Source organism: Myotis brandtii, unplaced genomic scaffold, assembly GCF_000412655.1.
Source record: "Myotis brandtii unplaced genomic scaffold, ASM41265v1 scaffold465, whole genome shotgun sequence".
NCBI classification, from domain to species: domain Eukaryota; kingdom Metazoa; phylum Chordata; class Mammalia; order Chiroptera; family Vespertilionidae; genus Myotis; species Myotis brandtii.
Window position 1 is genome coordinate 748,580 of NW_005367775.1, and position 27,389 is coordinate 775,968.

The following is a 27,389-nucleotide window of genomic DNA, read 5'->3' on the forward strand; positions in this document are numbered from 1 at the left end:
GTAACTCTCTTTTTATTCTTTCGGATTTTTAGACAGTAAGTTTACTATGAGATCTTTGCTTTGTTTTTAATTAGAAACTGTGAACTTTCTTCAGATGCCTTTTTTTGACATATTGATATTTTTTCCTTTGACAAATAGATGTATTGAATTTTATCAGCTTTTTCATTCTTGAATTGCTAAATTAAACTGTACTTGATTGGGATATTTTTTTGATACAGCTTTGGATTCAATTTATGCAAGTTTCACTTAGGATTTTTGAATCTTATAAGTACAGTTGTGTATGTGCTATGTTATGTTTTGGTAGGATTAAGCTGGCTTTATAATATAAAGCTGTAATTTGTATGCTTTCAAATGCTCTGGAGCTGTATAGATAGAATGAAATTATATGTAGAAGGCTTAAATGGATTCATCTAAAGTCCAACTGAGCTCAGATTTTTTTTTAAATTAAAAACAACTCTTTGGCACCTTCAAATTTTCTTTAATGAGCTGTACTGATTTTATTCCCTTTTCACTAAGAGACAATTTGTTCGATATGTAAAACAGTTAAGAATTTATTTTACATTAATTATACCCAGAAACTGTGCTATGTGAAAATCAACAGGGTTGATTATATAATAAGAGTTTTGTTTACGAGACAAAAACTGGGTTAAATGTGTCCTTGGGATGTATTTATTGATAGTAAACTCAGAGAGAAAGATGAACATTATCAAAGTGATAAAGTAACACTTCTTTTCAAGGAAAGGATTAGTTTTCACCGTAGAATTTTAAAAAAATTTTGAACCTATAGAAAAGTTGTAAGAATAAAAATCTTTAATGTTTTAATTGTTCTTGTTCTTAGGTGCATTTTATCTGGTATTTGAATATATGGACCATGATCTGATGGGACTACTGGAATCAGGCTTGGTTCATTTTAATGAAAATCACATAAAGTCATTTATGAGACAGCTCATGGAAGGTCTGGATTATTGTCATAAGAAGAACTTTTTGCATAGGGATATTAAATGTTCAAATATTCTTCTAAATAATAGGTATGATATAACTTTGATATATATGTTCAAAGTGAGTGTTATATAATGTATACTTTGATTTTGTTTAAAGGATTTTTAATTTAGATTATAGTTGACTCTTGAACAACTGGGGGCGGGGTGGGGGTGGGGGGCTAGGGTGCCAACCTCCTCTTCATCCTCCCAACACATTTGAAAATTTGCATATAATTCTTGATTCCAAATACTTTACTAATAACCTCCTGTTGACTGGAAGCTTTACCGAGAATATAAATATTTGATGAATACAAATATCAAAGTTTTAAAGTGGCCTTTTTGAAGTGCATACACACACACACGCACATACACACACGCAAAGCTTGTTTTGAATATTTTACTGGCAGCATAACCTGAACTCCTGATAAGTCTGTTGTAATTGGTATTATTTGTTAGTTTAAGTGAAGCATGTCTGGTCCTGATTTGGGTTAGTATAAAGTGTTCCAGGCACCTTGCCCCTCTAAGAACAGGAAAATCAATTTAAATTTAAAACATTGTGATTTAGATCTTGAACATTATTGACTTGAGCAAGTAATTTGTCTTATTACTAAGTAGTAGAAATTGCCTCATTTTGTGTTATTTTCTTTGAAGTGTACTTTTCTAAATAGCAACTAAATAGTGCTGAAATACTGTTATACTGGTAATACTGTAATAATAGCAATAATAATAAAAATAGTACTAGTATTATGGTATTAGCTGAACTTCCTCCAAAGAAAAATTTTTTACCTTATTTTATCCTGAGTTTATCTACTTTCCTATACCTATAGTACCTTCAGTACTGCAGTGTGATCAAAGTTAAAGTTTACATATCTTTTATTAGTTCTAAGAACATGATTTTGTATGACCACTTCAAAGTAGAATAATACCTTTTATTCATTTTGTTTTACTTCCACCAGAGGGCAGATAAAACTTGCAGATTTTGGACTCGCTCGATTGTATAGCTCAGAAGAAAGGTAAGAGTACTTTAAATTAATATAGACATATTAGAGACCAGTTTTAGAAGCTATGTAAGAATATCTTATTGATAGTTCATTTTTTTTAAGAAAAAGGAAATTTACTTTTTTGTAGTTAAATAAATGGGGTAATAAAACTTTACACCATAATAGGCTTGACTATTTTAATTACAGAATTTTATACATTTATCTCAATTTTAAATAATTGTGTTTTTAACACTTAGAGGTAAATATAATTTCTTTTAAAATGTGCCATTGTAAATGTAACTTAAGTGAACTTAGGAATTTGTTTTTCAGTTTTTTATTTCAAGAAAAATGATTTTAAATATAAAAATGTTACATGCAATAAACCTTAATATTTCAAGAAAAATAATCTTAAATATAATGTTACATGCAATAAACATTAATATCTCAAGAAAAACAATTTTAAATATAATGTTATATGCAATAAACACCAATTACTCAAGAAAAATGATCTTACATATAATATTATATGCAATAGACATTAATATCTCAAGAATCAAAGGATTTTAAGTATAATAATTCTAAAACTGTACTAACATGGTATGATACCACAAAAGTTGTAGGAAATATTAAAAGTCTGCAAATAACAGATTACTTCTATTATATTCTAGAATATTCCCCCCCCCACTCTATTTTTGTTCATCAGTTTATGTTATTCATTATAATCCACAAATGAGTGAGATCATATGATATTTATCTTTCTCCGACTGGCTTATTTCACTTAGCATGATACTCTCCAGGTCCACCCATGCTGTTGCAAATGGTAAGAGTTCCTTCTTTTTTATAGCAGCGTAGTATTCCATTGTGTAGATGTACCACAGTTTTCTAATCCACTCATCTGCTGATGGGCACTTAGGTTGTTTTCAAATCTTCGCTCTGGTGAATTGTGCTGCTCTGAACATAGGGGTGCTTATATCCTTTCTGATTGGAGTTTCCGTTTTCTTGGGATATATTCCTAGAAGTGGGATAACTGGGTCAAATGGGAGTTCCATTTTTAGTTTTTTGAGGAAACTCCATACTGTTTTCCACAGTGGCTGCACCAGTCTGCATTCCCACCACCAGTGCACAAGGGTTCCTTTTTCTCCACATCCTCTCCAGCACTTGTCATTTGTTGATTTGTTGATGATAGCCATTCTGACAGGTATCGTTTTGATTTGCATTTCTCGGATGATTAGTGACTCTGAGCATATTTTCATATATCTCTTGACCTTCTTTATGGTCCTGTTTTAAAAAGTGTCGATTTAGGTCCTTTGCCCATTTTTTGATTGGATTGCTTGTCTTCCTTTTGTTAAGTAGTATGAGTTCCCTATAAATTTTGGTGATTAAACCCTTATCAGAGATAACATTGGCAAATATGTTCTCCATGCAGTGGGCTTTCTTGTTTTGTTCATGGTTTCTATTGCTGTGCAGAAGGTTTTTATTTTGATGTAGTCCCATTTGTTTATTTTCTCTTTAGTTTCCATTGCCCTAGGAGCTGTATCGGTAAAGATATTGCTACGACATATGTCTGCTGTTTTTGCTGCTTATGGATTCTAAGATTTTTATGGTTTCCCTTCTTACGTTTAAGTCCTTTATCCATTTTGAGTTTATTTTTGTATATGGTGTAAGGTGGTGGTCTAGTTTCATTTTTTTGCATGTATCTGACCAAATTTCCCAACACCATTTATTGAAAAGACTATCTTGACTCCATTGTATGCTCTTGCCTCTTCTGTCAAATATTAATTGAGCCTAATGGGTTAGGTCGATTTCTGAGTTCTCTGGTTCCATTGGTCTATATGTCTGTTCTTGTGCCAATACCAGGCAGTTTTGAGAACTGTGGCTTTGTAATATAGCTTGATATCTGGTATTGTGATCCCTCCAATTTTGCTCTTATTTCACAGGATTGCTGCAGCTATTCGGGGTCTTTTTTTATTCCAGATGAATTTTTGGAGAGTTTGTTCTAGGTCTGTGAAATAAGCCGTTGGTATTTTAATGGGGAGTGCATTGAATCTATAGATTGCTTTGGGTAGTATGGACATTTTAGTGGTGTCGATTCTACCAATCCATGAACACAGTATATTCTTCCATTTGTTTATGTTTTCCTCTACCTCTTTTTTTCAAAGTCTTGTAGTTTTCCGAGTATAGGTCTTTTACCTCCTTAGTTAAGTTTATTCCTAGGTATCTTAATTTTTTTTTTTTGTGCAATGGTAAATGGGATTTTTTTTTTCAGTTTCTCTTTCTGTGATTTTGATTGGTATATAAAAAAAGTCATAGATTTCTGGGTGTTGATTTTGTATCCTGGTACATTGCCAAATTCATTTATTAGTTCTAGTAGTTTTTTGATGGAGTCTTTGGGGTTTTCTATGTACAATATTATGTCATCTGCAAATAATGACAATTTTACTTCTTCTTTTCCAATTTAGATGCCTTTTATTTCTTCTTCTTGTCTGATCGCTTTGGCTAGCATTTCAAGTACTATGTTGAACAGGAGTGGTGAAAGTGGGCATCCCTGTCTGGTTCCTGTTCTTAGGGGAAATGGTTTTAGTTTTTGCCCATTGAGTATGTTGTTGGTTGTAGGTTTGTCACATATGGCCTTTATCATGGTTAGATATGCTCCCTCTATTCCAACTTTGCTGAGAGTTTTTATCAAAAAATGGGTGTTGGATTTTGTTGAATGCTTCTTCTGCATCTATTGATAATCCTGTGTTTTCTTTCAATTTGTTTATGTGATGTATCACGTTTATTGATTTGTGAATATTGTACCAGCCTTGCATCCCTGGAATAAATCCCACTTGATCATGGTGTATGATCTATATTGCTGGATGCGATTTGCTAATATTTTGTTGAGGATTTTAGCATCTATGTTCATCAGGGATATTGGCCTGTAACTCTCTTTCTTTGTAGTGTCTTTATCTGATTTTGGAGTTAGGATAATGCTGGCCTCATAAAAAGAGTTTGGAAGTGTTTCTTCCTCTTGAATTTTCTGAAATAGCTTGAGAGTATAGGTGATACTTCTTCTTTGAATGTTTGGAAGAACTCCCCTATGAAGCCCTCTGGACCTGGACTTCTGTTTGGTGGGAGTTTTTTGATTACTGCTTCTATTTCATCGGTTGTTATTGGCCTATTCAGGTTTTTTGATTCTTCCTGATTCAATTTTTGGGAGATTGTAATTTTCTAGGAATTTATCTATTTCATCCACATTGTCCAGCTTGTTGGCATATAGTTATTCATAGAATTTTCTTACAATCCTTTGTATTTCTGTAGTGTCCGTGGTTACTTCTCCACTTTAGTTTCTGATTTTATTTAATTGTTTCTTAATGAGTCTGGCTAATGGTTTATCAATTTTGTTTATCCTTTCAAAGAACCAGCTCTTGGTTTCATTGATTTTTAGTCTCTGTGTTATTTATTTCTGCTGTAATCTTTATTATTTCCATCCTTCCATTTACTCTGGGATTTTCTTGTTTTCTTTCTAGTTCTTTAAGTTGTAGAGTTAAATATTTATTACTGATTTTTCTTGTTTTTTGAGGTATGGCTATAGTGCTATGAACTTCCCTCTCAGGACTGCTTTTGCTGTGTTCCAGAGATTTTGGGTTGTTGTGTGTTCATTTTCATTTGTTTCCAGGAAGTTTTTGATTTCTTTCTTGATCTCATTGATAATCCATTCATTGTTTAATAACAAGCTATTTAGCCTCCATGTTTTTGAATGTTTTGGGTGTTTTTACTGTAGTTGATTTCTAATTTCATTCCACTGTGATCTGAGAAGATGCTTGATATGATTTCAGTCTTCTTGAACTTATAGAGATTTGTTTTGTTGTGTAACCTGGTCTGTCTTTGTGAATGATCCATGTGCACTTGAGAAGAATGTATATTCTGCTGTGTTGGGGTGAAATGTTCTATAAATGTCTATTGAATCTATCTGATCCAGCGTGTCCTTTAGAGTCTCTTTTTCCTTGTAGAGTTTTTGTCTGGAAGATCTGTCCACGGAAGTCAGAGGGGTGTTAAAGTCCCCTACTATGACTGTATCGTTGTCAGTCTCTCCGTTAAAGTCCTCTAGAAGTTTTTTTTTTATATATATTTAGGTGCACCTATATTGGGTGAATAAATCCTCTTGTTGGATGGATCCCTTTAGTATTATGTAGTGACCTTTGTTGTCTCTTGTGATGGTCTTCATTTTAAAGTCTATTTTGTTGGATATGAGTATTGCTATTCCAGCTTTATTTTCTTTTCCATTTGCATGGGAAATTTTTTTCCATCCCTTTGCTTTCATCCTGTGTGTGTCTTTTGTTTTGAGGTGGGTCTCCTGTAGACAGCATACAGTTAGGTCATGTTTTTGTATCCATTCAGCTACCCTACCCCTTTTGATTGGAGCATTTAATCCATTTACATTTAGGGTTATTATTGAGAAGTACTTATTTATAGCCATTTTAATTCTGCATGGCTAGGTTTCTCTCTCTGTTTTCTTCTCAGCAATCCCTTATAGCAACCCCTTTAGCATTTCTTGTAATGCTGGCTTGGTGGTGATGAACTCCTTTAGCCTTTTTTTTTGGTCTGGGAAGGTCTTTATTTGACCGCCTATTTTGAATGATAACCTTGCTGGATATAGTAACCTTGGTCTCAGATCCTTGCTTTCCATTACCTTGAGAACTTCATGCCATTCCCTTCTGGCCTATGGAGTTTCTGATGAGAAATCAGGTGTCAGCCTTATAGGAACTCCCTTGTAGGTAACAGTTTTCTTTTCTCTTGCTGCCTTTAAGATTCTGTCTTTAATTTTTGACATTTTAATTATGATGTGTCTGGGTATGGGTCTGTTTGGGTTCTTCTTGTTCGGAGTTCTCTGTGCCTCCTGAACTTGTGTGACTTTTTCCTTTACCAGGTTAGGGAAGTTTTCTACCATTATTTTTCAAACACCTTCTCTATCCCTTTCTGCCTCTTCTGGCACACCTACTATTCTAATATTGTTACGTTTCACATCGTCCTACAGCTCCCTTAAGTGGTCCTCCTGTTTTTTTTAATGTTTTTTCTTTTCTTTTTCGTTCTCTAATTGAGTGATATTTTCAACTCTGTCTTCTAATTCACTGATTCGATCCTCAGCTTCCCCTAATCTGCTGTGTATTCCTTCCATGTGTTCTTTGTGTTATGTCATTCTTTATCTCAGACTGTTCTTTTTTCATAGTCACTATATCTTTTTTCATACTGTTGAGCATTTTTACCATCATTACTCTGAACTTTGTTTCAGATAAATTTTTATCTCTGTTTCATTTATCTCTTCTTCTGGAGAATTTACTAGTTCTTTCATTTGGGGGTTGTTTCTTTGTTTCCTCATTTTGGTTGCCTGTTTGGGTTTGTGATTATGTATTAGGTAGATCCTCTACACCTCTGAATCTCTAGTGCAGGATAGTGTAAAGGCTGTTTCTGACTAATTGGATCAGGCAGAGACTCAAAGTCTCCAGAGACTGCCTCTGTCTGCCGACTAAAATAGTATTCTGACTTGAATTGCCACCAGGCAATCATCCTCAGGTGTAGGGAGAGTTTTTTCAACAAGGTGGAGCAGTTGCTTCTGCCTGGAGGCTAATTGTTACTTTTAATCTCTTAAGTGGCCTTAGGGCAAGGTGTTTTCCAATAGGGTATGTCAACTGTCTTCCCCCAGGCAAGGCAAATATCTATGTGGGAAAGATGTCCTCCTCTGTGTGAAGGAATGACTATCTCCCTGGGACTTCAGTTGCCATCTATGGTTGCCCAGCCAACCCTTTCGCGCCTCTGCCCCTCCCACCAGTCTCTATGTGGTCTCCACCTTCGGTCCTTGGGTATCAGGGTTCTCTCCTGTGCGTTTTCCATTGATTATTCAGCAAGCCTTTCCATATTTCAGTGAACTTAGGACTTTTTTAGAAATTTATACTTATTGAGATATTAAGACATTTGTAATTTTTGTGTTTAATGAAAAACACTGGTATATACTTTTTATATTGCATGTTTAAACCTATACATTTTGTTTTGATTATTATTTTGAACTTCTTTTAAAGTTATAGTTATATCTATAATGGTATTTGTTTGTTTTAAGCTCCTTAGAGCCTTTTATTTAAGCAAATTTGTGAAGAAGTTCAGTGTATACTAGTAACTTCTTTTTGTGGAGTTTCTCTGGTGAAAGTTGGCATGTATATCCCGCTTTGGTACTTTTATACCTGGTGGTAGTGAAATATGACTTGTTTTATTAGAACTAATATGGAATTTAAAAATATTTTTTGTGAAGTAGTGGATTTTATATAAACAAACTATGGAATTAACTGAGTTTAATAAAGCTCTAGTTTAGCCCATTACTTTCCTGTCAGTATAATTTCTTTATTTTTAAATACATACTTAATTCTAACATTCTTTATGGCAACTCTGTAATTTCTTTGGTGTAACTACAATGTAATAAAATATTAGTTAATTAGAATTCTTAAAAACAGGTATTTACTTTCACTGAATTTTTGCCAGTTTCAGATTAGTTGAAAAAAATCCGGTTTTGTTTGAATTTTTTAGAGTGAAAAAAAATCTGTTTATTTTCAAATCTTGCAGTGCCCGTGACATCATTCTGAAAGTTATTTTCATTGTTTACTGTTTAGGAGGTTGTTGAATGGTGTGTTTTGGGTCCATTTGAGTTTGTGAAACCCCTCAGAAACTGTGGTGTGGATGGGTTATTGTGAACATGGCTACAGTCCCCTCTACCTACTTTAGCCAGAGCCTTTTTTGCTTTTGTTTTACCCACTACACAGCTATAACCCTCATTTTGTATTTGAGAAAACTGAGATCCAGAAAGGGTTGAGTGACTTTAAATATAAAAAAATACGTTGTTGGCAGAGTTAAAAGTGTATATATAGTTCAAGGTTTCCAACTCCCAATTTTTTATTCTTTCCATCATATATAATAGTGCCTCATGGTAGAAATTGAAGGGAAAAAAATGAATTGGTCCAAATGTGTACTTAATCCAACACACTTCACTTGAAATATGTTTTTTGAATGACTAAATTTCAGTTCCTATTCTTTAGGGGGAAATTCTACTTAATTAAGGCATCTATCTGCTTAGCTGATTAATTGAGATTTCACTGTAATTAGATCATTCTTTCATAATACAGTATGTGTCTGTCATACTTGAATATAAACTCACTTTTTCTTGTTTATATGTTAGTTGTCAGTGTAGACTGAGAACAGCTAAATTACCATTTCCCATCTCAGATTATTTTTATGCAGATATTTGTTCACATTGGAATAGATATGTTCCAGAAAATCTGATTTTAAAGCCAAATTTTATCAAAACTTTTAAAATGTAATGTTGGATGTGCCATGGGTGTGGGATGTTCACTGAGCCATGGTCCTCATTGCCCTGCTAAATTCATATGGGAATTTTGAGCTTAGAGGAGCAGGAAATTTAAAATCTTTGCATTTTTATATAATGTATACTGAATTTTTCTGCTTAATCAAATTTGTAAGATAAAAATTTGGTGTATCATTTTGTTTCATAAGTATCATATCCTTCAGGAATTTATATATTCTTTTAAAATTTATCTTTTTCAGATTTGAATATTTTCAATTTCTTTAAAATCAGAGAAGTAGGCTTATTTTAATGGTATGACTTTAAGAAATATATATTGTTCCAATAAAGTTTAATAACATAACTTGATTTCTAACTCTGAAACCTGCCTTTAACAGATTGTGCTGTGTTGTCCCACGTTTTCTGGATATTGAACTAAACATACAGCAAATGATTTTTCATTCATATTTTTAAAATTATAAACAGAAAGGTAGAGCTTGACTGTAATACTTATCCATCCAAATGTCAAATCAAAGAAAATATTACTTTGAAATATTTTCCAAGTAATTAGCAATAGATAGAATAACTAAAGGATTCAAGAAATTATTATAGGGTTTATTTGTTTAAAAATTGAGCAGATTTGAGCTTGCCACTTTAATAGCATCAACTACATCTTTTCACTCTTGTACTTTTGGATATCTTTTTTGAGTCTGAGGAAAACTGGATGGAGTTACAGCTAATATGGAAGAATTGAACACTGAGTGGGTGTGAACAAAATGGATCTCCACTGTCATGTGTACTGCAATATAAGAAAAAGCAAGAACTACTAGATTAAAATGAGAAGGAAAACAGTTGCTTTAAAAACTTGCAGAATCATTTTCTCATTTTGAACATTAATTATTAATATTTTATCTCATTTGGCATTGGGAAATAATAGATCTTGAGACCAGACCCCCAATTACTTCATTTGATTATTTTTAGTAACTCTTTTAAGTCCAACTTTTCCTATGACTGATATGCCCTCTTTCGAGTTTTTATTTTACTAGATTGCTCCAATGCTTTTCTAAATGATGGAATATCTCTTTTTATGTGATTGTCCCATATAAAAAAGTATTTGCTTTCCTATTAAGTTGAAATTAATTTCATTTTCTATAGAAGAAACTATAATTTAGCACATTTGCTTTTTTAATGCAAGTAACATAAAACATGTAGGCTCTAGTCCTGGCATTGCTGTTTAATCTGTTGTGGAATATTGGGTAAGTCACTTAATATCTCTAGACCTCATTGTTCTCAACTTTAAGAGGAAGGATTAAAAATCTCTAAAATCCTTATTTATAAGGTATTGAAAAACATCTTTTATGGTTCTAAAAATTAACTGATCAAAATAAGTCTTGAAAACATTTGGAAGGCAATATCGCCATCTAGTGTTTTTTCATAAAACTACCATTAAAAGCAAAATTAAATTTCTCCAAAGCTCTATGTATAGGTTAAACGGTAGAGAGGTATTGCCTCTTTGATATTTATCCGAGGACTGGGTGAAATTATATTAATGATAACATTGTCACCTTAACGCTGATCTTATTACTTGTGTTCTTGCCTTTCCACTTAAGCTAGAATTGTAGTTATACGTTTATAGTAACTTTCATTAATTTTGATTTCTAAAAAGATTATCCTGATCTGGAGGATGCTTCTGGTATAGATTAGTGCAGGTAGCTTTGGGAATTCTAGATAATGCAGAGGATCTTCTGGGAGACCCTGGACACTGTAGGAACCATGGTAATATAAAAGATCATTCATAACATGAATAACAACAAATAATGTGACTAAACAAGCCTCAGAAATGGAAATCTCATTTAGATTACTGATTTAATTGTAATTTAACAAGAGTAAATTGTACTTTTTTTGTGTGGCCCTAATGGAGTAGGCTACATTTTAAGCATATAAAATGGGAAAGGCAGTTTAATTCTTTCAGGTAGTGTTACCATTCCTCAGTTCCATTAATGCTAAAAACTTACAAATCTGAATTTCAAGCCTTGATCCTTTTTTTGATCTCTAAATCTGTGTGTTTACTGGACATAGTCTCCTCCTAGATTATCTAAGTACCTTAAACATAGTTACAAAACCTATCTTCACATCCCCTCAAAAAAGTCTATTTCTTTTACTTTATTCTCCACTTTAGTTAAAGGTATTCAGTCATTCTCACATATAAATATCTCATATAGACTATTGCAAAGAAAATTTAATTGGTTTTCCTGCCTCTGTTCTTTTGCCCTAACATTCTTTTCTCCTATCTATCTATAATAATAAAAGCATAATATGCTAATTAGACCAGACAGCCAAACAACCTTCAGGACATCCTTCCGGATGAAGCCGGGGCTGTGAGGGCTGGGGCTGCAAGGGCCGAGGCTGTGAGGGCCGAGGCAAGCTGCTGCAGCTGCGAGGGCCGAGCCCCTTGCACGAATTTCGTGCAGCGGGCCTCTAGTGTTCTTATAAACTACCACCCCCCACTTCTTAGTAATAACAGTGTTGAACTATTAGCACTTTCCTAAACAAGTTGGGCTCTTGACTACATTTGTGATTCTACATAAGTTGTTTCCTTTTGTATGGAATTGGACTTCCCTGTTTTATTAGTCTGACAAATTTGTGGTTTTGTGTTTTTTTCTCTTCAATGTGCAGTTTTGACATTATCTGAAATCTTCCCTGAATCCACAGGCAACATCGGCACATCTTTCTCTATGTGTCCAGAGCATATTATTCATTCTTTTATGTAGTACATAGAGTATATTGTTATAATTTATATCTATATTGTCACCAGACTTTAAGACTCTAAACAGCTACAACCATGGTTGGTTGGCTGGCTGTTAGTGCAGTGCCTAGCTTAGAATTTAAGTAAATATTTGTTGTTTATAAAGAAATGAACACACTTAACTAGCATTTGTGCATGATACTATTCTTTTTATTATATTTTTAAAAATCCTCACCTGAGGATATGCTCTACTTATTTGAGAAAGAGGGGAAGGGAGAGAGAGAGAAAGAAAGAAATCAATGTATGAGAGACCTGGGAATCAAACAGGCAAGGTGCATGGAGCCACGCTCCAACCAACTGAATTACACCGACCAGGGCGCATGGTACTTTATTTATACTAGTGACCCAGCGCACGGATTCCTGCACATTGAAAGGAAATTAATCAGAAGGTGGCCAGCAGGGTGGGACTGGGTGAGACGGGCCAGACACGCCCTGGAGCCAACCTCCCGCTGCCCCTCCCTGGTGTCTGCAGAGTGAGCAGGGTCCCTCCGGCAGGTGGGATCCCTCGGCCTGGCCTGCGGGGATCAGGCCAAAACTGGTTCTCTGACATCCCCTGAGGTGCCCCAGAGTGTGAGAGGGCACTCTGCAAAGTTGCTGTCGTACAGGGTGTGGAACGCAAACGCAAGTGTGCAGTAAACCAGATTCGGGGCCGACAGTGCCCCAGCAGCAACATAACCCACGGGCAAAGGTGGAATTGCGCGCCCCCGCAAGGAATAGGGCTTTCTCCTCTCTGGTTTTGGGGTGTGTCACCTGAGAACCTCTGCTGCCAAGTCACTGCAGCTCGGCAGCTCCTGCATTGAGCGTCTGCCCCCTTGTGGTTAGTGTGTGTCATAGCGACCAGTTTGACACTTAGTATATTAGCCTTTTATATACTAACTAGAGGCCTGGTGCACAAAATTTGTGCACGGGTGGGGGGTCCCTCAGCCCGGCCTGCACCCTCTCCAATCTAGGAACCCTCGGGGGATGTCCGCCTGCTGGTCAGACATCCCTCTCTCAATCCAGTACCACTGGCTCCTAATCACTTGCCTGCCTGCCTGATCACTTACCACCCCTGCCTGCTGGCCTGATGCCCCTACCTGCTCCCCTGCCGGCCTGATTGCCCCTAACCGCCTCTGCCTGCCGGCCTGATTGCCCCCTAACTGCTCTCCTCTGCTGGCCTGATTGCCCCTAACCACCTCTGCCTAGGCCCCTGCCACCGTGGCTTTGTCCGGAAGATGTCCGGTCTAATTAGCATATTACCCTTTTATTAGTATAAGTATATGCTAGAGGCCCAATGCACGAAATTCATGCAAGAGTAGGCTGCCGGCACCAGCTTCCCTCTGACACCGGGACCTGGGCTTCCCTCCAGCACCAACAGGCACCTGGGACCCAGGCTTCCCTCGCAGCCCTGGCTTGTCCGGAAGGACATCTGGCCTAATCATCATATTACGCTTTTATTATTATAGATAGATGGTTTCCTTTTACAATAGTTATTTTAAGGGGAAGCAGTCCTGTGACATGGGTGGTGTGAATATCATTATTCTTACTCGAGTTTTATAAATTGAAGTTTAGAAAACTGAAGTTTTCACATAGTAAGTGGCAGAGCTAAGTAAGAATTAAACTTGGATTATTTGACAGAAAAGCTACTTATTTTCATTAAATTGGAGTGCTTCCCTGGTTGGACTCTGGATGTAACCTTGATTACCTAAAAAGTATTTTACAGGTGGAGAGCTCAAGTCTGCTTTGGAGATATATGGCAGTTTTTTGGAGCTCTTTTGTAGCAAATATTGTCTGCTGAATTTCATTGTCTCTGTTATCTTATCCTTCAAATATTGTGTTTTATTTTTGCTTAAAAAATGTTACCTTATTATCAGGTTAGCAAGTGTGTGATATTTTAATTTCTGAATCTTACTTGAAGTTTCTTAAGTATGTAATAAGAAGTGAGAAATATTTTGGTAGCATTAAATATTTAAAATTACCTGGGATTTCACATGAAAGTTTTATTAGTAAAAATCCAATGACTTTACATTTTAATATTTTTGTTTGCCACATTAAGGTAGATAGTTTAAAATAAAAAGAAAGTGTTTTTATTTTTGGGTGTTAATTCCCCAACTGTTCCCAAGAAATAGTTCTGCTTTTATTTTTTAAAATGTTATTGAGATTTACAGAGGAAAATATTTAGTGGAAATTGAAATTCAGAGTATATAACATTGTCACCATTATTTCTTTTTAAAAAATATTTCTAAATTTTTAAATTGATTTGGGGGTGGGGGAGAGAAAGAGAAACATCAATGTGAGAGAGAAACATCTATTGGTTTGTCTCCCTCACATGCTGCGTGCTCCCTGACTAGGAATCCAACCCACAACCCAGGTATGTGCTCCAACCAGGAACTGAACCCACCACCTTTTGTGTACCGCAGATACTCCAGCCAATAGCCACACCAGCTAGGGCAAGACCATTATGTCTTGATCTTTACAAAGTTTAGTTTTTGTCCATCTAAGAATGTAGCTCATTGGTATTCATTTTTTTTTTTTTAATTTAATGGTGGAGAGATTTTGTGTATTGGGTGTGTTGCTATTTTATGGAATGTATTGCTTGGAATTTGACTATGAGGTTAAATTTGGTGTTCATCTATTTTTAGGTTTTCCTTTTTTAAAGTATATTTGCTCTGTAACACCTAAGAACCTGACCAAATGTTTTTCATTCCTGTTTTTCAATAGGAATCAGTTTTTTTGTGTGTATGTGGAGAAATTGGGTAGACATCTCTCAAAAATGTAATTTTTAAAAATTCATTAGAAAAAATAAAGCATCATATATGCGGTGTCACATCATTTTGCGTTTTCTTTTTGTGATCTAACCAGGACCATCTTTAGAAGTTGACAGTAGGTAGCCAAACCTAGTTGACCCAAGTTTAAAATATTCATTTTTGAAGAGTCTAGATTTTTATTTATTTGTTGGACTTTGGATGATATATTTTCATACTACAACAGTACTTCAGTTTTCTGGGATTTAAATGTTCTCGTTTCTAAACACAGTTTCAGTGCCTTTTACTTTTGTCTTTACGTTTGTAAACACAGCATCCTGATCATAGCATGGAATATTTTCTTCATAATGCTCTAAACCAGTGGTTCTCAACCTTTAAATACAGTTCCTCATGTTGTGACCCAACCATAAAATTATTTTCGTTGCTACTTCATAACTGTAATGTTGCTACTGTTATGAATCGTCATGTAAATATCTGATATGCAGGATGGTCTTAGGCGACCCCTGTGAAAGGGTCGTTCGACCGCCAAAGGGGTCGCGACCCACAGGTTGAGAACCGCTGCTCTAAACAGTTATTAACTGTGTGATTCAGTTGACCTTGTTTTTTGTTAATGCCACCTAGCAATTTGCTCTTATGATTAAAGTCCTTTTGTCTGCATACTGTCTCGATGTTTGCTTCTTTCGCATTAAACACTAAATTGGAAAGTGATGTTTGGCACCTGTTTTGCAAAAATTTGGAATCATCAAGAAATTTTTCTTGACTTTAATAAAGCAATCTTTTTTATTGTCTATTGTCGGTGTTAACTTTTAAATGTTTATTAGCCCAGCCGGCATGACTCAATGCTTGAGTATTGACTTATGAACCAGGTCACGGTCTGATTCCCGGTCAGGGCACATGCCAGGGTTGCAGGCTCAATCCCCAGTGGGGGCTATACAGGAGGCAGCCGATCAATGATTCACTCTCATCATTGATGTTTCTATCTCTCACTCTCCCTCTCCCTTCCTCTCTGAAATCAATAAAAAAATATTTTAAAAATGGTTTATTAAACTAGTTTATTAAAAAGCTTATTTAAAGTATTTTTTGAAAAACATTTAAAACATAATTTAAACTGCTAAAATGCTCTAAATGTTGCCTAGAACTTGAGATGTAAAATAATAATCTTATTTAAACTTCTTTCTCATTATGATTTAGTAACCTTTATGTGTGTAATTTCTCCACATAATTCAACATGTTTTTTTAAAAAACATCTAAGCCTTTACCTGTGTGCTTAGTTGGTTGGACGTCATCCTGGGCCAGTTCATTTCCTGGTCAGGGCACATGCCTGGGTTGTGGGCTCTATCCCCTGTAGGGGGCGTGCAGGAAGCAGCGGATCAATGTTTATCTCTCACAGCGATGTTTCCCTCTCCCTCTCTCTTTCTCTCTCTCTAAAAATCAATAAAAACATTAAGAAAACCATTTTAAACATAAAAAGATTTTAAAATTAGCTATTTACAGATAGATTTATATTAATTTAAACATTTTCTTTACTATAGATAACTCGTTGCACTTTAGTAATAAGAGCATGGGTTTCATAGGCTTATAGACGCTTGAAATGTTTTAGAAAACTAGTCTTCATAATTTTCACAAATTTTGTTCTTTCACCCAGGTCGCTAATTCATGTATGTAACCTAAAGTTGCAGGCCCATAAACATTAAGGTGTCTGCCCTATGCCAGCATTGTTCAGGCTTTGTGTGTGGGGTTCATAATAAAGAATGGTTTCTGGGCCTTAGCTCGTTTGGTTCAGTTGGATAGAGCATTGTTAGTGGACTGAAAGGTCTCAGGTTCAATTTCAGCCAAGGGCACATGCCCAGGTTATGGGCTGGATCCCTAGTAGGGGGCATGAAGGAGGCAGCCAGTCAATGATTCTCTCTCATCATTGATGTTTCTAGCTCTCCCTCTCCCTTCCTCTCTGAAATAATAAAAATATCTTTTTTAAAAATGACTACATTGAGCATGTATTATTTTTTTTTTAAAAGAATGCTCTCTGGGGTCTTTTGACTCTTTGGGAAGGTAGAAAACCTAAAATAGAGTGTTTAATACAGTGGTTGGTGTGATACAAATTTCAGAATGTGAAAATAAATCTATTGTAAACAGAAATAAGTCATTATGGAGATGGGTCTTTCACTGTGCCTTGAAAGAGGTACAGGATCTGATTGAGAAAAATAGGGAAGGAATTTCAAATTTATAATGAGAACTCATTTTTAAAGAATGATTAAGTCCAGTTTAATTAGAGTAGTGTGATACTAATTTAGTATCTATATTTTAAAAGACCTTATGTGAAAATAAGTGGTTCTAGTAAACAAACAAAAATCACTAAAAAAGGTATTTTAATAATGTTAGAAAAGTCAAATTCTAATTTGCTATTGAACATATATTTCTTATACTATATTCCTTATTTTCACAATTTATACCAAGGTCAATCTTTTTTCCTGCTTTGGCATACTGTTACTATAGTCCTGCCTGTGATAATGCTGTGATGCCCAGATTGATGGCATATAGCACAAGTATTTAAATTATTTGGAGAAATTTGGCTGGGTGCAGGCTGCTGAGGTCTTACGCTATCTGGAACTTCAGACCTATGGTTAGTAAGAGGGAATTGCTTTATAAATTATACTAGAGACCCAGTGCATGAATTTGTGCACCAGTGGGGTCCCTCAGCCTGGCCTGCGGGATCAGGCCAAAACTGGCTCTCCAACATCCCCCGAGTGGTCCTGGATTGTGAGAGGGTGCAGGTCAGGCCAAGGGACCCCACTGGTGGCATGATCAGGGCCGGGGAGGGATGCGGGAGGTTGGCCAGCCGGGGAGGGATTGTGGGAGGGCTCCATGGTGTGTCCAGCCCGTCTCGCTCAGTCCCGACTGGCCAGATCCCAGCAGCAAGCTAACCTACTGGTCAGAGCGTCTGTCCCCGGGTGGTCAGTGCATGTCATAGTGAGCGGTTGAACGACCTTAGCATATCATTAGCATATTACGCTTTGATTGGTTGAACGGCCAACCCATTGACCGGACACTTAGCATATTAGGCTTTTATGATATAGGATACTCCTTTCCTTATTCCCAAAACTGATTCAGGGCTAAGCCAACCTCAAGTGAAATACAGCCTTAATGGGGCATTTCCTATGAGATGGCCTTGGCATTCTTGTGATTCAGATGATATCCAGAAAGAGGTTTAGAGTTGATCTAAACACATAGTGATCAACCTGAAGTATATATCCTAAACACGATCAGTGCAAGAACCACCTCTAACTTCTTAAGACCCTCTTTAGTCATGTAAATCAGCAGAGTGTGATCATTCTCTAAGGATTGAAAACATTTTGCCAGAGAATTTGTACTGTGGTGGTAAAACTTGTCCCTAATACAACTTACTAGATAATCTCTTATATGGTAAATAAAGAGATATCAGTATATATATGCCCTCTCTGTTAGAAGGTGACAAAGGAATCATCTGATAAAGTATTATACCTGTTGCTAGTGATTTTTTGCAGCATAGACTTCAACTACTACAATCTACATTTCTGTACTTTCTGTTCACATACTAAAGTGGATTGAAACCAATGAAAGATTGCCAGAGATATGCCCAGTTGAAAACTTCTGTTAGGTGTTCCAGTTGAAAATATATCTTCCTACATATTGGTAATTTGCCAGGTTTGGTCAAAATCAACTCTATTTAAGCCAGTTAATCTCTTTAAACATTATTATAGAAAGGAAAAGCAGTACTGAACAGTGGAGTTGATAAAAAGACCTTTCTTTGGCCACATTATAATTAAAACCAGCCAATTTTTATTTTTATATATTATGGGATTTTTCAGTTAATCACATTGCTCACATGTATTTTATAATCATATATTATCTGTCTGTATTTAATAGGCATATGAAAGTGATTTTAGTTAGGATTTTAGTTTTTTTTTGAGCAGCCAAACTAATATTTCCTAAGAGAATTTCTCTTATTCTAACAGATACTAAATCTAAAGAGTTGGTGTTTTTTTGTTTGTTTTGCTTGTTTTTTTGTTTTAGTCGGCCATATACTAACAAGGTCATCACTTTATGGTACCGTCCACCTGAACTGCTGTTGGGAGAAGAACGGTATACACCGGCTATTGATGTGTGGAGCTGTGGGTAAGATAGGTTTATTGATTGGTTTAATTTACTTGAAACCTTTGTTAAGTAAAATCCATATCATTTGCTAATGATGGGTATTTTTTCCATTAGATGTATCCTTGGTGAACTCTTCACTAAAAAACCTATATTTCAAGCAAATCAGGAACTTGCACAACTAGAATTAATAAGGTAAGCTTGTGATTTCATATTTGCTGAGTGGAGGTTGTTATACTCTGTAGGATATTTAAAATCTTTCAGAATGTTTTCAGAGGGAGAACAGCATGATTCTCTTGAAGGCTCTAATGACTGCTGAATGACAGAAACTAGAATGCAGGCACTTTGATCTAGTAAAATTAAGGATCTTAAGGTCTCTAAATCTGTGTGTGTGTGTGTGTGTGTGTGATTAAATCAAAGGGCTTGAAGTAGAAAAGATGAGACTGGGAAGGAAGAATAAATATGAGGGAGGAGAAAATGAATGGTAGATACATTTTCATTAAGTATGACAGGATGGAAGAATTAATGGTTTGGGATATTGCAAAGAAATACTCTTATTTTATATCCATTTGCATATATGTTTAAATGTATCTATATATGTATACACAGCAAAATATATTCATCATGAAGCATGGGTCTTCATGATTTGAGCCCATCATATGACCTAGGTTATAAGTAATTATCATACATCAGTCACCTTTCTCTTCATCTAATATTTTAAATAATTTTTTTTAAAAAGAGCTTTCCCGCCCTGGCCGGCTTGGCTCGGTGGATAGAGCATCAGCCTGCGGACTGAGGGGTCCCGGGTTCGATTCCGGCCAAGGGCACATGCCTGGGTTGAGGGCTTGGTCTCCAGTGGGGGGCGTGCGGGAGGCAGCTGATCGGTGATTCTCTCTCATCATTGATATTTCTCTCTCTCCCCTCTCCCTTCCTCTCTGAGGTCAATAAAGAAATATATATATATTTTTTAAAAAGAGCTTTCCCTCCATATATAATACTAGAGGCCTGGTGCACGAAAATTCGTGCACCTGTGGGGGGGGGGGTCCCTCAGCCCGGCCTGCGCCCTCTCACAGTCCGGGAGCCCTCAGGGATGTCCACTTGCTGGCTTAGGCCCGCTCCCCGGGTGATTGGGCCTAAACTGGCAGTCAGACATCCCTCTGGCAGCTCAGGAGCCCTTGGGGGATGTCTAACTAACGGCTGAGCGCTGCTGCAGAGGTGGGAGAGGCTCCTGCCACCGCTGCTGTGCTGGCCAGCCATGATCCGGCTTCTGGCTGAGTGGCACTCCCTCTGTGGAAGCACACTAACCACCAAGAGACAGCTCCTTCGTCTAGTGTCTGCCCCCTGCTGGTCAGTGCGCATCATAGCAACCGGTCATTCCACTGTTGGGGTCAATTTGCATATTACCCCTTTATTATATATGCTTAATTTACAACTTGTAAGATTTGCATAAGTATTTTAAAATATGCATGAAAACTTTTAGAAAAGAAATTGATATGAGACAGATACCAATATACTATGAATTTTTCCTTCAATAGACTTGTTAGATTAATAGATAACTTTCCATTTCTTCTGTAAATAATATTAGCTTAGATAACATGGGAAGCTGAATTTTTGCAGCTAGTAACTCTGGTAACTATCCCACTGAAGAGTATGATGACCAAGAGGCAGTTGTTTCCAATCTTTCATGCCAACTTTTTATTACTGTATATTTGTCATTTAATTAACAGATGCAGTGCTTTGCAAGGACTTAAAGTTTGGCAAATAGATATAAATTAGAAAGAAAAGTCATAAAAATTTAGAAGACACTCTGATTGTTTTAAATCCTTGATGATATGTATCGATGTGGTTTATGCAAGAAAGCTAATGTAGAATCCCATTCAGTGAATCCTCTGTGCAAAGAGAAAGCGTTGGCTATGTCAGGAGATTGGAGAATAAATGTTCATTTATAAATTTTATGTTAAAATAAAAATGTTTAAATTATGTATGTGTATCTTTTTTTTTTTTATGATTCCCTCTGACCATTTTTTCAGTTTACTTACTGTTTGTTCTGATTGTATTGGATACTAGGGCATCTATTTTAATAATAAGTTCACACATATGATGCAAGCATTGTTCTAAGAATTTCATCTGAATTGGCCACATTTGAGCTCTGTAACAACCCTTTGTCTTCTTTTTATAAAGTTAAGAAAAATGGACTTTACAGAAATAAAGAATTTGTCCAGGGTCAAATAACTAGAATGGTGACAAAATTAAAATTAATATGTAGACAGTTTTACCTTAGTATCCAAACTTTTAATCAATTCTCAGTACTATGTAAGAAATAAAACTTTTTACAAAGATAGTGTGATACAAACTTCAAATTGACAAAGACAACATGAAAAATGTCTATAGGATATTAGTCCAAAAATTCAAAAGGAGAGAGATTAGCCAATAGTGTCAGGCTTTTCATTAGAAAATTTAACTTGCAGAAAGTCAAGTAAAGTTCACTTCAAGAATAAAGGATGCTTTGTCTTAGGAAGTCTGTTCTTATAACTCTACATTTTAATAGAAGTAAAATAATATGGTTATCTTGATAGGTGTTGAATAGGTATTTTCTAGAAATATAAACTTGCTAAACTGAGGAAGTGTATCATATTTCTTTAACATGATAAAAATGTGTATCACAAATTAGTAGCCTGAATAATATTTAGTGGTGAAATATTAGAAGTAAAGACAAGAATGATAAAAAGTTGTCTTCTAGTATTATTTAAGAGTATTTTAGAAGTACTAACCAGTTACCTAAGAGAATTAGAAAAGGGATCCAATAAGAGGTATAACAGTGGAAAAATGAAGGCAGTATTGTCATAATTTATATATGACTAGAGGCCCGATGCACAAAATTCGTCCGGAAGGTCATTCAGCTGTCTGGTCTAATTAGCATATTACACTTTTATTATTATAGATAACATCACATATATGCATGCAACATAGAAAGGAATTACCTGAAACATCTTAAATAACAAGTTTGGTAAAATGGGGAAGTGTTAAGAAAATTGTGTGTGTGTGTGTGTGTATACACAAAAATGTGCTAATATATGTTATATAATGATACGTACATATTAAAAACCATAGCTTTTATAAAATATGAACCAATAATCACCAGTTAGAAACATGGTGGGAAAGAAGCTTTTTTAAAAACCACCACCATATATTCTCCAGAAATATTAAAAACTGTAATGTCCTGCTTAAAACTATAAAGAAGATTGAATAACTATTATATAGACATAACTTGTTTTTGACTAGGAAGACTTAATTGTTTTTAAATATGATAATTCATTCTATATCATTGTAGTTCTAATGAGAACTTAAAAAAATATTTTGAAATGATGTTTGATTTTTGATATTCATCCTGGAGAGATAAATATGGCAATAATCAAGAAAATTCTCAAAAAGAAGGAAAATTTGGCATATCATATGTTAAAACAAAATTATAGTAACTAATAAGACTATTTTGTACTGGCACATGATACATAGATAAATCAATAGGATTATATGGAAAGTCCAGAAATAAACCAAGTTTATATGGACCTTACATTATAATACAGAAGACATTTCAAGTTAGGAGATTAATTGAACAGTATTTATTGATTGCTGGTTGTGTGCCAGTTCATAGGTTCTTTTAGGACACAACGGAGGGTCAAGGCTATATCCTCAGTGCCTCATAACTGGCACACAACTTCTTTTACTTTCTAGTTGAAGACAGCAAACATAAACAATAAAATATATCAAGTGATTATATGTGAAAGGGGATGGAAAATGGTAGAAGGTAGTGTTGTAGGTAGAAGGGATGTCTCTCCCATAAGGTATCATTTGAGCAGAGATCTGAAAGAAATGAAGGAACAGCAAAGTAATCAAAATCCTGAGGCATGAGTGTAGGTGAGTTATTTATGAGCCTGTTAGCTGCCTTAGTGTGAACCACATGGGAAAAGAAAGAAAGCTCAAGTCCATCTGCTTAGCAGCGAAGTGTATAGTAATTAACAAGGAAATGGTAGATCCAAAGGTACTAACATGGAAAAGCAGCATGATTCCATGAAAAGAGCAGTTTTCCAGAAGACTATGTTTAATTTGATCCCATTTAGGTAAAACAAACACATCAAGAGTCTGGAATTGTTTATCAACATGGACCTGTTTTGCTTTCCAGTTTATATATTTCAGAATGTTTTTGTTTTGTTGGTAAGATACCATATTTAAAACAGAAAGAGATGCTTCACCTTTGATTCTATAGCATTATTTTTTAAAATATGAAGAGAAAATGGAAGTTTCTGATAAAAGAAACAAGTCTCTCTGATTTGAAGGAGGCAGCAGAGTGTATTGAAAGGGGTGGGCTGGAATCTTACAGACCTCCGTTCTAATGACCATCAGCTACTTCCTGCACTTGTGACTTACGGTAAGTTCCGTAGTGTTTGTTTCTTCACAAGTAAAACAGGACTTATGCTTAGGGTTATAAGAATTAAGTAAATGTAAGTTTCCAATACATACCTCCCCCCCCCCCCCCCCCCATCTTATTTGCAGTAATGCTGGGATATTTCTGCCATCTTAAAAACAAAACAAAACACCTCAGGAATGATGAGGTCTAGAGTTTGTATTACAAAAATAATGTGTAAACTGATCAAGAGTGGGAATACTAATCAGACTCTGTCTTAAAGAGCTTTATACTACTACAGTAGGCAGGTAGTCTGTATGTTGCCTTGTCCCAGAAAGTATCTTAGGCAGATCACAAAAGTTTTGTGATAGAAGAGCATAGGTTAAAATGTGATGGCAAGCCCTGGCCGGTTAGCTGAGTTGGTTAGAGTGTCCTCTTGATACACCAAGGTTGCAGGTTTGATCCCTGGTCAGGGCACATGTAAAAATCAACCAGTGAATGCATAAATAAGTGGAACAACAAATCGATGTTTCTCCCTCTCCCTCTCCCTCCCCCCTCCCCCTTCTCTCTCCCTCTTCCTCTCCCTCTCCCTCTCTCTCCCCTTCTCCCCCTCCCCCTCCCTCTTCCTGCTTTTTCTCTCTCTAAAGTTTTTAAAAAGTGATGGAAAAAGTGAAAAGCAAAGGTGAGGACATAATGGGATGAATGAGGGCAAAAATGTTTTTACACAAGAGTCAACCCTTTTTAAGACTTCTTGCTGCCAGCGAAAGACTGTTTATATATCACACAGTGTACATTACCTATGAAATAAAAGACATTTATAATCATGGAAGAAATTGAAAATAGATTGGAGTGGAAAGAATCCTGCTTCTCTCTATCTAACCTTCCCCTATTCCCCCCACTACTCTTCCCTCCAAAGCCTCAGGCTTGGATGGTGACTCAGGTGAAATTTTAAAAACATTAATGGCACAGGCTTTGGCTTTTTCAGAATACAGGAAAAGAAGGAAAGTTCCCATTTTTTAAAAAATGAAGCATATGTAAATAATAACATAAAAAAATTCCGTAGACTTGTGCTTCTTAAGCAATTTTGGTCTCAAAACTTATCTACACTTTTAAATATTATGAAAGGTCCCAGGAGCTTTTGTTTATGTTGATAGTATTTATTGATATTTACCACATCTGAAATTAAAACTGATAAATTAAAAATACTTTAATTCATTTAAAAATAATAGGTTAAAAATGACATCTAAAATTGTAAAAATTCATCTTCTAAATGGAAATAAATGTTGGTGAAATGAGTAGCATTTTTATATTTTTAGAAATCTTTTACTGTTTGGCTTAGTAAGTACATCTGGGATCCTTATGTCTTTGATGCACTGTTCTCACTAGTCTTTTCAAATCTTTGTGCATCTTCTTTTTTGAAACTGCACTAAACAAATGGTAATTTTTTTGCAGGTTAGTTATGTGCAATCTGAAACCAAATGAAGGAATACTTTGTACTCTAATATATTGAAATCCATTGGTCTCTCTTGCCATCTGAATGGATTTTTTACAACTCTGATGATTTTGTAAATTATATATTGGTCATTTGGAAAATATTGTATCACTGAATTGGGCATCTCTTCCACATGTAACATTTCATTATATATTATTTATTATCACCACTCTTCTCAGCAGAGGAGCCTGTAGGTATTTATTATGAAGCTGTCAATTTCATGGTATAGATAATAAGCTTTCTGGTATTCTGATTTTTCTCCTGAAAGCTCAAATTGTGTAATTGGCAGTAAATATTGCAATTGTCTTCCTTGAAGTAAAAAGCTGACTTTGAACATATTTGAGAAAAATGTCTGACAGATACCCAAGTCTGAATGATCATAGTTTGTAGTTGTTTTTGCAGGTAAAAGTGATCCGTGAATAAAGCAGCTACTTCAGCTTGCAACTCAAATAATTGTTCAGGTGCCTGGTATTCTGATTTTTCTCCTGAAAGCTCAAATTGTGTAATTGGCAGTAAATATTGCAATTGTCTTCCTTGAAGTAAAAAGCTGACTTTGAACATATTTGAGAAAATGTCTGACAGATACCCAAGTCTGAATGATCATAGTTTGTAGTTGTTTTTGCAGGTAAAAGTGATCCGTGAATAAAGCAGCTACTTCAGCTTGCAACTCAAATAATTGTTCAGGTGCTTCTCAAGGTAGCTATCAGATTTTGTTGTGCAGTAGAAGTGCTTTATGAGTATTTTCTATTTCATTACTGAGAATGTTAAAAAGATATATCCTCAAAGTATTAGGTTTAATACATTAATATTTTTTACTGCTTCAACAAGTAGATTCTTAAGTGAAACTGGCTTCCACCTTGCTCCTAGATTGTGTGGTAATGAAGAGTACTTATTGCTTTGTGTCATTGCCTTGAATCATGTTAAGGTTCTGGTAGTTTTACCCACTATTGGCTGTCTACTATCAGTAGTAAGTCAACATATTGCAAAGGGCACATAATGTCTTAGTAATACCTTCAAAGTGCCAGGCCCTTGAAGGGCCTAAGGGACACCCAAGGGTCTTTGGACCCCAATTTTGAAAACTGCTGCTATATACCAATCTCATATGAGTATTGATGCAGGACAAATTAACAAGTAGAATGCAGCATGTTACTAAAATAATAGTACTTTTATTAGGCCTAGGTGGCATTCCTTTTCTGAATGTAAGGATAATCAAGTATTAAGGAAATCTTTTACTACATTAGTAGCTTAGGGAAGGAAATGCAGATAATGATTATAAGGTTTCTAAAAATTAAACTGATTAAACTAAAGCATCCTTTAAATATTTAAACCCATAGTAAAAAGGAATAAAAAATGTTTCCTGAATAGGACATGTGGCCGAATTTTTGTGTACCAGTAACTATCTTTGTTATGTATTGTTTTCAAACGAAAGTCATCATCTTTCCCAGTGGTAAGCAATGAAAGTACTCCCATTAAAATCAGAAACAAAGCAAAATTATCCAGTATTGTGTAGCACATCATTATCATTCTTAACATTGATTGGAAATTACTATATAATGTAACATGCCATAATAATAAAGAGGTATACTCATTTGAAAAAATGGATGAATTCTGATTACAGGTAATACAATTATAAACCTAGAAAGCCTCAAAGAAACAACTACTAAAACTGTTAGGAGTCATAGGATCTCAGATGGCTGCCTAAAATTTTCATGTCAAATTTCAAGCTTTTCCTACAGTAAAACTTTCCTACTTACTGCTTAGGGAATACAATAAGGATAGGAATTTTTAAAAAGTAAAAACAAAACAAAACACACACCAATAAAAGTAAATATATAAGCCCTAGCCGGTTTGGCTCAATGGATCGAGCATCAGCCTGCGGACTAAAGGGTCCCAGGTTCGATTATAAAAAGAAATATATAAGCCCTAGCCGGTTTGGCTCAGTGGATCGAGGGTCAGCCTGCGGGTCCCAGGTTCGATTCTAGCCAAGGGCACATGCCCGGGCTTGAACTACCCCCACCCCCCCCAGTGGGGGGCGTGCAGGAGGCAGCCGATCAAGGATTCTCATCATTGATGTTTCTATCTCTCTCCCTTCCTCTCTAAAATCAATAAAAAATAGACATTTAAAAAATATATAAGATCTAATTGAAGAAATATATATTAAAATGAATGAAATATAAAAAGTTTAATATTTTTGTGATAGAAATATTAAGCTTTGTAAGGATAGCAATACTTTCTGAATTAATCTATAAATTCAGAGCAGTAGTTGAATTCCAATAGGATGCTCTTCTGGAGTGTGGCAGTATTGATTCTACATTTTAGCTGTAAGGAAATTCTGAGAAGACTAATTAGAGGAATGGGTAGGTAGAGGGGTTTGTCCTGTCAGCCTCATAAAAAATGTAGAACTCATATAGTATTGACATCAGAATATATAAGTCAGGTAATAGATTTCAAAATTAGACCTCAAATATTTGGGGTTTAGCATATGATACATTTTAAAACATTTTCAGTAAATATTTTCGGATAGCTGGCTGAT

At 35.5% G+C, this 27,389-nt stretch overlaps 1 protein-coding gene across 1 annotated transcript in view; it reads left to right on the forward strand.

The window, feature by feature from the left end:
* CDK13 (cyclin-dependent kinase 13) overlaps window positions 1-27,389 on the forward strand; it is a 95,807-nt gene that overhangs the window by 43,950 nt on the left and 24,468 nt on the right. Inside the window, exons 6-9 of the mRNA XM_005875614.2 lie at window positions 839-1,028; window positions 1,937-1,993; window positions 18,885-18,986; window positions 19,080-19,157. Coding sequence (XP_005875676.2) covers window positions 839-1,028; window positions 1,937-1,993; window positions 18,885-18,986; window positions 19,080-19,157 — 427 coding nt within the window. The remainder of the gene's footprint in view (window positions 1-838; window positions 1,029-1,936; window positions 1,994-18,884; window positions 18,987-19,079; window positions 19,158-27,389) is intronic.